The following is an 11314-nucleotide window of genomic DNA, read 5'->3' on the forward strand; positions in this document are numbered from 1 at the left end:
GAACCCTGTGGCCTCTAGAGGGCAGCCTTGCACCTATGAGCTGCTCTGGACAGTCTCGCACATGGAGATTTGGCTAGTAGGGCAGCAAAATGCTTCAGGGCTAAAGGATAAAAGCTACTCGAATTGCAGACATGCCTCTCTTTATAAAGGTAGAGGTTTCTAACCGAACAGCCACAGCTCGCTTCAGCTATACAAGGGGAGATTATTTTTAAGCAACCACTGAAAGTTAAACTCTATTTTCTCCATGGGAAAACCACCTTGGAATTTGCCAAATCTTTCCAGAACATTCCCATTTCTTCCCTGCAAGGTGTGCCAATCTTCTTGCTTATTCCAAGCCAATAACTTGGATTTGCCTGGCCTATGGGATTGTTAGGAGAATTCAGAAGCTTTCCCCACTGGCGGGCGTCTCTGAAATCAGCCCCCCCCCCCCACAAAAAGGAACAAAACTTGCACCCACCCTGGAATTTCTTCACACCCCCCAGTTTGGGAACCCATGGTCTAGAAAATTGACAAACACGCCATTGCAATTGGCTGGAATAGCCACAAACCACGAAGACTGGCTCTGGAACGAACAGTGGCCCTGTACTTAGGATGGGCAGTGTGAAGAACTTTGTCACTCTTTCCCATGCTAGACCAGACCCGAGAATAACAATGAGGTTTTCATTCACTATGGGTCTCAGGCCAACACTTTTTGCTATGACTAAAAAAGGTGGTGGGGGGGGGAGGAGAGTGGTAAAAGCATTTAAATCAGAGGTGGGCAATAGTGTCCTGGAGGCCAGACACGGTTCACCTGGGTTAACCCCTGGCGGGCCACCAGCCACTTTATTTAGCTGTATGTCTACAGGTATAGGCCCTCGCGGCTCCCGGTGCCTTCAGGTTACCATTTCTGGCCCACGGGAGCTGCAGGAAACAGCGCCAGCCAGGACGTCACTGGCAAACTGGTCAATGGGAGCTGCGAACAGCTGTACCTGTGGACGTGCAGGTAAATCAAGTGTCTGGCAGCCTATCGGGCTAACCCAGGTGAGCTGTGTCTGGCCCACACGCCGCTTATAGCCCACTCTGACCTAAATCCTATGAGCAGTCCAAGTCCACTGACTTTCAACGAGCCTTTGGGTTTATGCTTCTCAAGCACATTGTGGCTTATGGAACCATCACTCCGAATCATCCAAGTCAACATCGTTGCTTCCCAGATTGAGACACTGCCTGCCAGCGGGGTGTCATTGGGATTCTTTGCACATTATATTTTCTCCACTGCAGGAAGAAATACCCCAAAGCGAAAGCAATTGTGAAGAGGACCAAGACAAAGTGTACCTAGACCTCACACCAGTTAAATCCTTCCTGCACTCCACCGGGAGGAAGCCGGCAGAGCCGTCCTCTCCAGGCTCTCCTTCTGTGGAAACAGCTAGCGGCAATGGAACAGAAACACCCCTCTTGGCTAAGGAAACTGAGTCCTGTAGGAAGTCAGTGGAAATCCCAGACCAGGTGCTGTAAAGACTCCAGGCACCGCCAATTGGTTAGTCCCTGTTGCCAATGCGTTCCTAACGTTTTTCTCTCAACAGACCCCGCAAGAGAAGATGGAGCCAGAAGAGCCGCCAATACAGACATCCACTGTCAAAATCCAGATGCAGCAGCAGAAAATCGCTTTCCCCCAGGGCAGTCCTGAGATCAAAGCCACCACTGCAGACATGGCCGGTCTGCCGTTAGCACCGATGCCCAAAGAGAAAACAGAATGGCCCAAGCTGGCGAGTGCAGGTGAGTCCCCCAGACAACGTAACTATGCTGCCAAAGGAAATGGTAGATGGGTGCACAAAGTCCACCGAGTATCCAGCTGTTAGGATTGAAAGTTCTGTGCGCAGTTAGCCCGACTGGCTGATTTTTATGGTGATTGGCTAGTGGTGAGCGAGGGCCTGATCTCGCAAGAGCACTGAGTGGGGTCCAAACCTTTGGACGGCTATTTTGGCCTGGATCATTGGTTTTCCTCCCTCCATCTTTGGCAAAATGGCGCAGCTGCTTGGTGACTTCACCTGTGGCTAGAAGGTCCAAGGCGTGGTAGGGCAAAAGAACGAATCAAATGTGCATGCTGATGAGTTCAGGGGACACAGTGCAAAGCTGGGCCAAGTTGGCAATGTGGGTCTGCACTGGCCACTCGCAATGCCAGCTCTGGCTTGTCTCGACAATGTACAGCAGCAGGCTTGGCGAGAGGAAACATTTTTGTGAGAAATATTGGTCTCTAAAATGAGCACGTAGACTTAAAGCAGGGGAGAGGGAGGATAAAAGGGTGAAATGAATCTGCCTGTGGGACAACACACAGCTTCTAAGCAGCCTTCGGGAAAGGCAGGAAACCAGGAGTCTCTCCCCCAGATTAATTTCCTGGAGACAATGGGAACAAAGGAGATTGACTGTGGCGCATACAGTGGGGGTTGCTTCTGAGGCCGGATGGCGAGAGGGGGATATTGGGTGGAGTGTGGGGGGGGGAGCTGTCTTGTGTGATGACAGACCACAGCAGCTGGCAGCTAAAACCCTTTTATACAAGATACTGAATGCTAAAACGGGGCTTGAAAAGCAGGTCCTGGGACACAAAAAGCAGGTTCTTGAGATATAGAAGCCAATAAGGTACGTCGGACCCTGAGAGCCAAAGGGAAGAATGCCATGTCTTGAAATGTGTACAGCCTTTTTTGTTTCACTGTAATTAAATTGATGGGAACATACCTTGATTAGCTTTTGCAACGCTTGGACCTAGCGCTGTTCTGCAAATTGGTCCTTTGGGTTTACAGTGCCATTCTCCCTCTCTCTTTAAGCTTTTAAGATGACCAAACAAGTGTTAGACTGTTGCTTGGGTAAATGCCCCAGAGGGAACCTCCCCCCTCCAAGCTCCAAGGAGAGAGTGTGAAAAGGAAAGGGGTTTGAAGCCTCTTCTCACTTGGTTTCTTGGACAGACATGGGTTTAAAGGATCTTTGTTGCAAGAAGCTGTGCCATGGAGGGGTTGCAGTGCAAAGGCTTGGAGGCGTCTTTTGTGAATTTGTAGCATTTTCTGAGTGTCCTAAAAGGGTGTTGGCCGCTCCTGAGAGAAGCAAAGACACATTCCCTAATGGGACACAAGTGCAAGCCATAAACGGACAAAGGAAGTGTGGAGGGGCAGAGGAAGAGGGACTGTAATCAGTGCACATTGTTATTCAGTAAGGCAAGAGATTGAGTGGTGATCTAACTTTCTCCCCCTGGTCTCACCGGGAGAGGGAAGAAGTGAGAAGAGAGATGGGGGTAGATGGGTTGGGGACAAGGCACAAGGCACAGCATGGAGACAGAGGAAGGGGACATGGTGTCACTGGTGAGGAGAGAAGATCAGGTCCGAGATGTAGGCAGAGATTGCAAGCCAGAAGGCAAGGAGAAGACATTTGTAGTGGACGTGCAGATCAATGGAAAGCCAGCAATTCGGAGACAGGGCGGGTGGGGGAGTTGAAGTGGTTGGGGTGAGAGGATTTTTGGTAGCAGCGTTTTAGATGGTGCAACAGGGAACCTGAGTTCTGGAGCACCAGGGGAAGGAGACCGGGTGTGGATGAATGCTCTGGCCACTGGGACAGGTAGGAGGGGAGAATGGGGCTGGAATGGTGGGTGACAGGATGTGGAGGGAGACGGAGAGAGAAGTTAAACACTGATGATGTGCTCATGATACAGCGTCACTTAGCCTATTCCTAGCGGGGTCTAAAATCTAAGGAATGTAGCCCTGGAATGAAGCATGAACCGTGTCCAGAGGTGCTAGAAATCTCCACCAGGAGGAGTAAGTACATTCTGGGACTTTCAGCAAACACGTGGCAAGCCCTGCAGTGGTCCCTCTCTAAACGCAGCTGCTTTACGTATACAAATTAGCCACCTCATTCCATGTTGTTGTAAACCTGGCTATGGTTTGCTCCCTGCCCCCACCCCACCCCAAATCCTCAAATGTAAAAACAAGGCCTTTAGGTCCCCTCCTCCAAGTTTGCATACCCAGAATGCCTGTGTTGTGCTGCTCCTCAGTTAAGATGAGCCAGCTGTAGCAGTCAGGGAGATGAGATTCTAGGCCCTGACTTATTAAAAAGTGTATCACCTTTAAAAGCTCATATACAACCATGCCCTGAAACTATATTTCTGACTAGAAAAGCTAGAAATCACTCTCCAGGGGTGACCGGATTATGAATATAAAAATGGCCACACTGGGTCAGACCAAAGATCCATCTATCCCAATATCCTGTCTTCCAACAGTGGCCAATGCCAGTTGCCTCCGAGAGAATAAACAGAACAGGTAATCATCAAGTGATCCCTCTCCTTTCACTATTCCCAGCCTCTAAAAAACAAAGGCTAGGGACACCATTTCTACCCATCCTGGCTAATAAGCATTGATGGACCTGTCCTCCATTCATTCTTTTTTGAACCCTGTTAAAGTCCTGGCCTTCACAACATCCTCTGGCAAGGAGTTCCACAGGTTGACTGTGCATCAGGTGAAGAAATACTTCCTTTTGTTTGTTTTAAACCTGCTAACTATTAATTTCATTTGGTGACCCCTAGTTCTTATGTTATGGGAACCAGTAAATAACTTTTCCTTCGCAGTTATGATTTTATAGACCTCTATCATATCTCCCCTTAGACTTCTCTTTTCTAAGCTGAAAAGTCCCACTCTTTTTAATCTCTCTTCATATGACACCTGTTCCAAACCCCTAATCATTTTTGTTGTTCTTTTCTGAACTTTTTCCAGTGCTAAGAGTAGGGATATGTCATGGTGGGCAGCATTGCCTTGTGATCTAGGTGCAGGACTGTGAACCAGAGACGCCTGTATGCTAATCCTGGCTCTGCTACCAGATCCTTTTTGTCTGAGAGCTGAGCACATAATGGATGTCTGTGCGCGCCAGCCAGCCCAAACACATTTTGGGTCAAACCAAAACTTTTTGATTCAAAATGAATGTTTCAAAGTTTCTTATTTTTAGGAAAATCTGAAATGTTTAAAAAGGCTTGAACTAGAAATTAAATGTTTCAATTCTGTGGGGAAAACATTGTTTTGGGTCAAGTGAAACGTTCTGACAGAACTGAAACATTTAATTTCTAGTTCAAGCCTTTTTAAACATTTCAGATTTTTCTAAAAATAAGAAACTTTGAAACATTCATTTTGAATAAAAAAAACTGTATGTTTCGTTTCCAAAATGTTAAAACTAAATATTTGATTTTTTCCTTTTAAATCACAATAATTTGGCACAACTGAAGTGAATTTTTCAGAGCATGTTTCAGAGTTGCCAAAATTGTACTTTTCTCTGGAAAACAGACCAGTTGGGTGAAATTTTTCAGCCCAAACTAAGCTCCCCCCAACCCCCATCATTAAAATTGAGACAATATCTCACCAGGGTGGATGAGAATTTATTTTAAGTTATAGCACTGACGCTGCCTAGTCATATCTCAGACCTAAGTGACCGTATTTCTTTCTGGAGCCCTTTGCTTTGCTGGATTCCTGAAGAATCTGAAAATGTTTTGCCTTTAGCCTCATCCATGGCTAAGCCTGGCTTTGTTGCTGTGTTTGCAGTGCATGTGGAAACCAAACTGGGCAAGAATAGGATGGAGGCTGAGGTGAAGCGGTACTCGGAGGAGAAGGAGCGGCTGGAGAAGGAAAAGGAGGAAATCCGCTCTCAGCTGGCCCAGCTTCGGAAGGAGAGACGGGAGCTGAAAGAGACGTTAGCTGGCTGCACAGGTAGGAGCTCATGGAAACTTCTACTCAAAGGGGCGACTGCTGAAACAGACCAAGGCTAAGGTGGGCAACTTTATCTGTGAAAACCAGACACTGGGCACCAGAACCTCCCCTGCTTGCCATTCCCTCAAGGCCCCGCCCCTTGCTCCATCTCTTCCTGCCCTCTCCTCCCTCTCCCCCACCCCCTGTTGCTTGCTGCTCTCTCCACCACCCTCCCCACTGCCAACTCAGCATGTCTGTAGGGGTGGGTGGGGAAGAAGACAGCGGTAAGACTTGGAGAGAGAACTGGATGCTAGGGTCATTGTGGGGAGTGACTGGGGCTGGGTGGGGGGAAGAACTGCTGCATGCTGGAGTTGGGGTGACTGGGGCAGATGGGGAGAGCTGCTGGTGCCTCTCGCCGCCTGAGCTGTTCCCGAGTGCTCTACTGCTCCCCCAGGTTCCTGCAGCAGCTGCTGCTCTTCCTAGCACCCTGAGGTCAAAACCAGTTGCTGTGGGTAAATGGACATTTAGTGTCCAGTCAGCACTACCAGGGTCCGTTTTCAACTGGGTACCTGGCAGCCCTAACCAAGGCAGTGGCAGAGACCCCGGGAGGAATGGACTATAGGGAAAGATGCACCCAGTAGTTCAGGCACTAACCTGGGACTTGGGGAAACTCAGGTTCAATTCCCTGCTCCAGCACTGACTTCCTGTCTAACCTTGGGTAAGACACTTAGGCCCAGAGCCTCAAAGGTGTTTGCTAAGGTACCATTTCAGTGGGCATTGGCTCCTCAACACAAGGGCAGCTGAGTGGAGTTGGAAAAGCTTCTGAGAATTAGTGATCTCGTGCTCATCATTGAGGGCTAAGTTCTGGTCACGCTGAGCTATAACTAATTATGATGGGTCTATACCAGGGGTGGGCAAGAGGCAGCTAGTGGGCTGAATCCGGTCTGCGGTCCCCTTGCCAGGCCCCTTACTACAGAGCAGGGGCAGCCACTTTAAAGAGCAGGCTGCCAATTGCTCTGCAAGCTGAGCAGGGAGGAGAGGGCTTTGCACGCTGTCCCCACCCCCAGCAAAATCTCCAAGCTCCCATTGGCCAGTTTCTGGCCAATAGGAGCTGAGAAATTTTGCTGGAGGAAGGCGGGAGCAGCGAATGAAGCCTCCTCACTCCCCCTCCCCTCCCTGTGCCGGAGCAGAGCCACGTGGAGCAGCCCACAGGCAGGGAGCCTGCAGAGTGGCTAGCTGGGATAAGTGCCTCTCAGCCAGCGTCTGCTTCTGGCACCCTACCCCACCCCCTCTCTCCCTCCAACAACCTGCACCCAAACCCTCTGTATCGCCACTTCCTCCAGTTCACAACTCCCTCCCAGCCCTTGTACTTCCTTCTCCACCCTCCCCCAGGCCAGAATCCTTTCCTGAATACGTACCCCTCCCTGACCCATGTCACCACCCAAACTCTCTGCACGCCCTTCTCCCAGGTCACAACTCCCTCCCAGAGCCTGCACCCCTTCCTCCACACCTCCCCCAGGCAAAAACCCTCTCCTACACCCATAACTCCTCCTGGACCTTGCACCCCAAGTCCTTGCCCCAGATTATAACCTTCTCCTTCACCCAAATTCCCTCCTTCCCACACTCCCTCCTGCACCACAGTCTTCTATCCCAAGCTCCCTTCTACATCCCACCTGCTGTCCCAAACACCCCCACTCTCCCGCATTGCCTCCACAGAAGTGCAGCCCTTGACCACTTACCAAAATCTTGGAGTGGGCCGCCAGTAAAAATTATTGCCCACCCTATCTATGCAGTTAGTTACGTTGTATGATTCGGAATAATCCATAGGCTCAGCAATGTCTCCCTCTTGTGGCTGGGCAGGAAGCTGCCAGAGACAACTGCACACAATGTAGATGGTATCATGAGCTTTCGTGGGTACAACCCCCTTCTTCAGATGAAGTGGGTTGTACCCACGAAAGCTCATGATACTATCTACATGTTTTGTTAGTCTTTAAGGTGCTGCTAGTCTATTTGTTGTTTAAGTCTTTCCATATTCAATGTGTTACTGTACAGCAGTGTTTCTTAAACTGTTTAAGGTAGTTGGAGGTGTGCCACGGAGAACAACGAGTTCAAAATGGCTGCCCTTAAAGGGGCAGGCGACTTTTTTTTTTGTTTAATAACTTTCCTTCCTTGGTGTGCCTCATAAAAAAAAATGTTTGGTGTTCCTCAATCTTAAAAAGTTTAAGAAACAATGCTGAACAGTGTCCCTTTACATTTACTATTACACTATTCATTCCTCCCAATCACTATTCCGCCCTCACAAGTCATACAAACCCCCTTCATATGGATCCAACCTGCCCAATCCCAGAAAGATTAGTTATAGAGGAACAGTTGCTCAGATCTTCCCAGAACAATGGAGCCTTCAGGAGTTGGTCATGGCTAACTTATTGTCTTATACTCCATCTACTGACACATGCGTGACCTCCACCGACCTTCTCACTCTTGCCTGAGAAAAGCAACCTATGCACGGGGGATCTGTGAGCACAGTGATCCCCGTGACTCAGCTGGGTGTGGGTGTGTGTATTTGCTCTTCCCTCTGCAGATAATGGCCTGGTGGTGAACGTGGAACAGAAGCTGAAGGAAATCGAGGAGGAGTGCAAAAAAAAAGAGAGCAGGCGGGTTGACTTGGAACTGAGCATTGTGGAAGTGAGAGAGAACCTGAAGAAAGCAGAGTCTGGCCCGGTGACACTTGGCACAGCGGTGGACACCACCCACCTAGAGAACGCAAGCCCCAAAGTACGTGCGGTGCTAAAGGTCTGCTGTTTCCCAGCCAAGTGGCAGGCAGCTGCTAATCCAGGCCTGACTCTGGGGAGGGGATGCTCTTTACAGCTCCCCAATCTCAAGAGGCAGCCTCAGAAATAGGGCTCCTGAATCCCAGAGCCCATCCCTGCTGCACAGTGGAAGAGAAGTGATGAAAGGTGCTTTTGGAGGCACTGGGGAGACCCCGAGTTAAGTGCCTGCTCTGTCACAGGCTTTGTGCATGCGAGGTGACCGGGGGCAGGGATGGGAGTGAAAGTGAGGTTACATTCCCCCCACGATTTATATTTACATTTTGTTTTGCAACTTTCTAGCCAGGACATCCAGACCGCCGGGGGGGGGGGGGGGGGAGTAATTCCAGGCCTGCCCAAAGCTTGCAGGGCTGGTATCCCAATGGGATCACCACTGGTCTTTTGGGTTGGGTGTCTGCCCTGGTGTTTGGGTCTTGCATAGGGACCGGGGGGCAGAGGGATTGAACCCTGACCATGGAGTGGCTAATGCACAGAAACCCCCAGCCAGGGAGCCCTTGGACACCACAGCTGGAAGCCACCTAGCCTCCAGGGGCTTGGGGCAGGGCAAGAGCTGCTCCTCTTCCACATGTGTTGACTCAAGAGTCAGCCCTACTGGGTTGTGGTGTCCCCTTCCTGTGCAGCAGCTGGCAGAGCTAAGCCAGTCAGTGACCTTGGAGACGGGGTGAGCTGCACCCCATGGGGTGGGGCAGGAGCAAGAGTGGAGTGCTGCAGCAAGGGACCATTGCTTTTGAGGGGGGCAGGCTGGGGGAGGAAATGTGCCTCGGGGTGGCACTGTCATCAATGACGCCTCACCTCAGAGCATTGGGTAACTCACAGAGGCAGCCCTGGTCCACAAAGGTATTTAAGCGCCCACAGACTAACCCACTGCTTTCAATGAGGGTTAGGTCTGGAAATGCAGCACTGGGCCTTCAGCATCTCTGCCCCTCAGTTCTGGTCTGCAAATGGGCAATAGCAGCTCTGAATCCCCACACCGAACAGCTGCAGTATGAGACGTGCTGAGAGACGGCAGTAACGAAGGCCAATAACTACCTGAGTTTGTTAGAGCCAATCTTTGCAGTTTGTGTTCACCTCTGCTTGTAGCCTTTGTCCATATTGATGATTTAAGCCTAAATAGCAACCAAAATGTACTTGGTTGATACAGTAATTATGGACCCAAAAGACCTATTGGGTCATCAGGTGTTACCCATGGAGAATGAACATGCGAATGGCCATACTTGGTCAGACCAAAGGTGAATCTAACCTGTTACTTTCATTGTAAATACAGGTGAAAACGGCCACCCAGGCAAGTAGCACAGAGAGCTCCCCGGTCAACTCAGCTACAGCTTTAAAAAACAGGCCTTTATCCATCATGGTGACAGGAAAAGGGACAGTTCTACAGAAAGCTAAGGTAAGGCGGGAAGCAAAACTACACGCATTTCCCCCAGTCATTTTTTTTTAGCAGGCTGGCCAGCAGCCCACTCAGTCCTGGCGTGGGCCTGGTCCAGGACGTACCCCCGCTGTATTAGGGACCAGCCAGCGCACTGAGAGACGCTGAGATAGTTATATAACCTCCCTCAGCGGGCACTTCTGTAAACGAGTGGGTGATACGACTTGGCAGCCTCCATTATGCATTTGGAATGCAGAGTGCCATGCAAATACCAGAGGCACGCTAAGGACATGGTAATTCCAGGCTGCAGGACAAAGTGGTGGTGTGGGGGAGTATGGCTCTGGAGGTGATTTTGAAGGGCCTGGGGCTCCAGTTGCTGCTGCAGTAGCAGTGGGTGGGAGCCCCAGCTCCTTTTAAACCATCAGACCCTGGGGAAGCTGCCCCTTCTCCCCCATGCCCCATTGGTGGGCCTAGGTAATACCTTTTATTGGACTAATATCTGGTGGTGCCAGAGACTTGCTTTTGAGACACAGAGCTCTAGTTCAGGTGAGTGTAGCTTGAAAGCTTGTCTCTCATATCAACAGAAGGTGTTGCAGTAAAAGATACCTCACCAACCTTGTGTGTCTCATATCCTGGGACTAACCCTGGGGTTTATTTACAACGTCCTGGTCTTTCAGAAGGGACTTGATTTTTTAGGTGCCCAACTTGACAGGGCCTGGTGTTCTCCTCAGAGCTAGTGCAAGCTCCTTTTGAAGGAGTCTCCTGCTAGGCACTCCTCCTCCCCCACGGGGAAGCTAAGACATGAGGTGAGCTGGCTTCCTGCCCTTCCATAAAACTCCTTTCACGTAGCTTCCCAACACTGACCTCCTTTTCAGTGTCATAGTCTCTGCCTCTGGCCTGTTCCCTACCTGTGGAGATGGTCGTTGTTGTCAATTTTAGGTTACAAACACGGCTGGGGAGAGGGCCATCTCTTCTTAGGTGGCTAAGGTGCTGTGGGCCAGGACTGATGCTACAGAAATATCTTAACCCCTCAGAACTGCCTGGGTCAGCCTGAACCGATAGGTGAAGGAATGATTGTGTTAATGAATTTGTATCCTACACAGGTTAAAACTAGTTAGCTACATCTAGACTGGCATGATTTTCCACAAATGCTTTTAATGGAAAAGTTTTCCATTAAAAGCATTTGCGGAAAAGAGCGTCTAGATTGGCTCGGACGCTTTTCCGCAAAAAAGCCCCAATTGCCATTTTTGCGATTGGGGCTCTTTTGCGCAAAACAAATCTGAGCCGTCTACACTGGCCCTTTTGCGCAAAAGCTTTGTGCAAAAGGACTTTTGCCCGAAGGGGAGCAGCATAGTATTTCTGCAAGAAACACTGATTCCTTACATGAGATCGTCAGTGTTCTTGTGGAAATTCAAGCAGCCAGTGTAGACAGC

The 11314-nt window shown here is 49.9% G+C and overlaps 2 protein-coding genes across 5 annotated transcripts in view; one reads left to right on the plus strand and one right to left on the minus strand.

Annotated features, from left to right (window-relative positions):
- Window positions 1–11314, plus strand: part of AFAP1L2 (actin filament associated protein 1 like 2) — a 129597-nt gene that overhangs the window by 113314 nt on the left and 4969 nt on the right. For all 3 annotated transcript variants that reach the window (XM_075935420.1, XM_025190678.2, XM_006134964.3), the window contains 5 exons: window positions 1258–1482; window positions 1560–1752; window positions 5544–5708; window positions 8269–8462; window positions 9780–9902. In XM_075935420.1, the coding sequence (XP_075791535.1) occupies window positions 1258–1482; window positions 1560–1752; window positions 5544–5708; window positions 8269–8462; window positions 9780–9902 (900 nt within the window). The remainder of the gene's footprint in view (window positions 1–1257; window positions 1483–1559; window positions 1753–5543; window positions 5709–8268; window positions 8463–9779; window positions 9903–11314) is intronic.
- Window positions 1–11314, minus strand: part of VWA2 (von Willebrand factor A domain containing 2) — a 75814-nt gene that overhangs the window by 11221 nt on the left and 53279 nt on the right. The window lies entirely within an intron of this gene.

This window comes from Pelodiscus sinensis, chromosome 8 (assembly GCF_049634645.1).
Source record: "Pelodiscus sinensis isolate JC-2024 chromosome 8, ASM4963464v1, whole genome shotgun sequence".
NCBI lineage: Eukaryota > Metazoa > Chordata > Testudines > Trionychidae > Pelodiscus > Pelodiscus sinensis.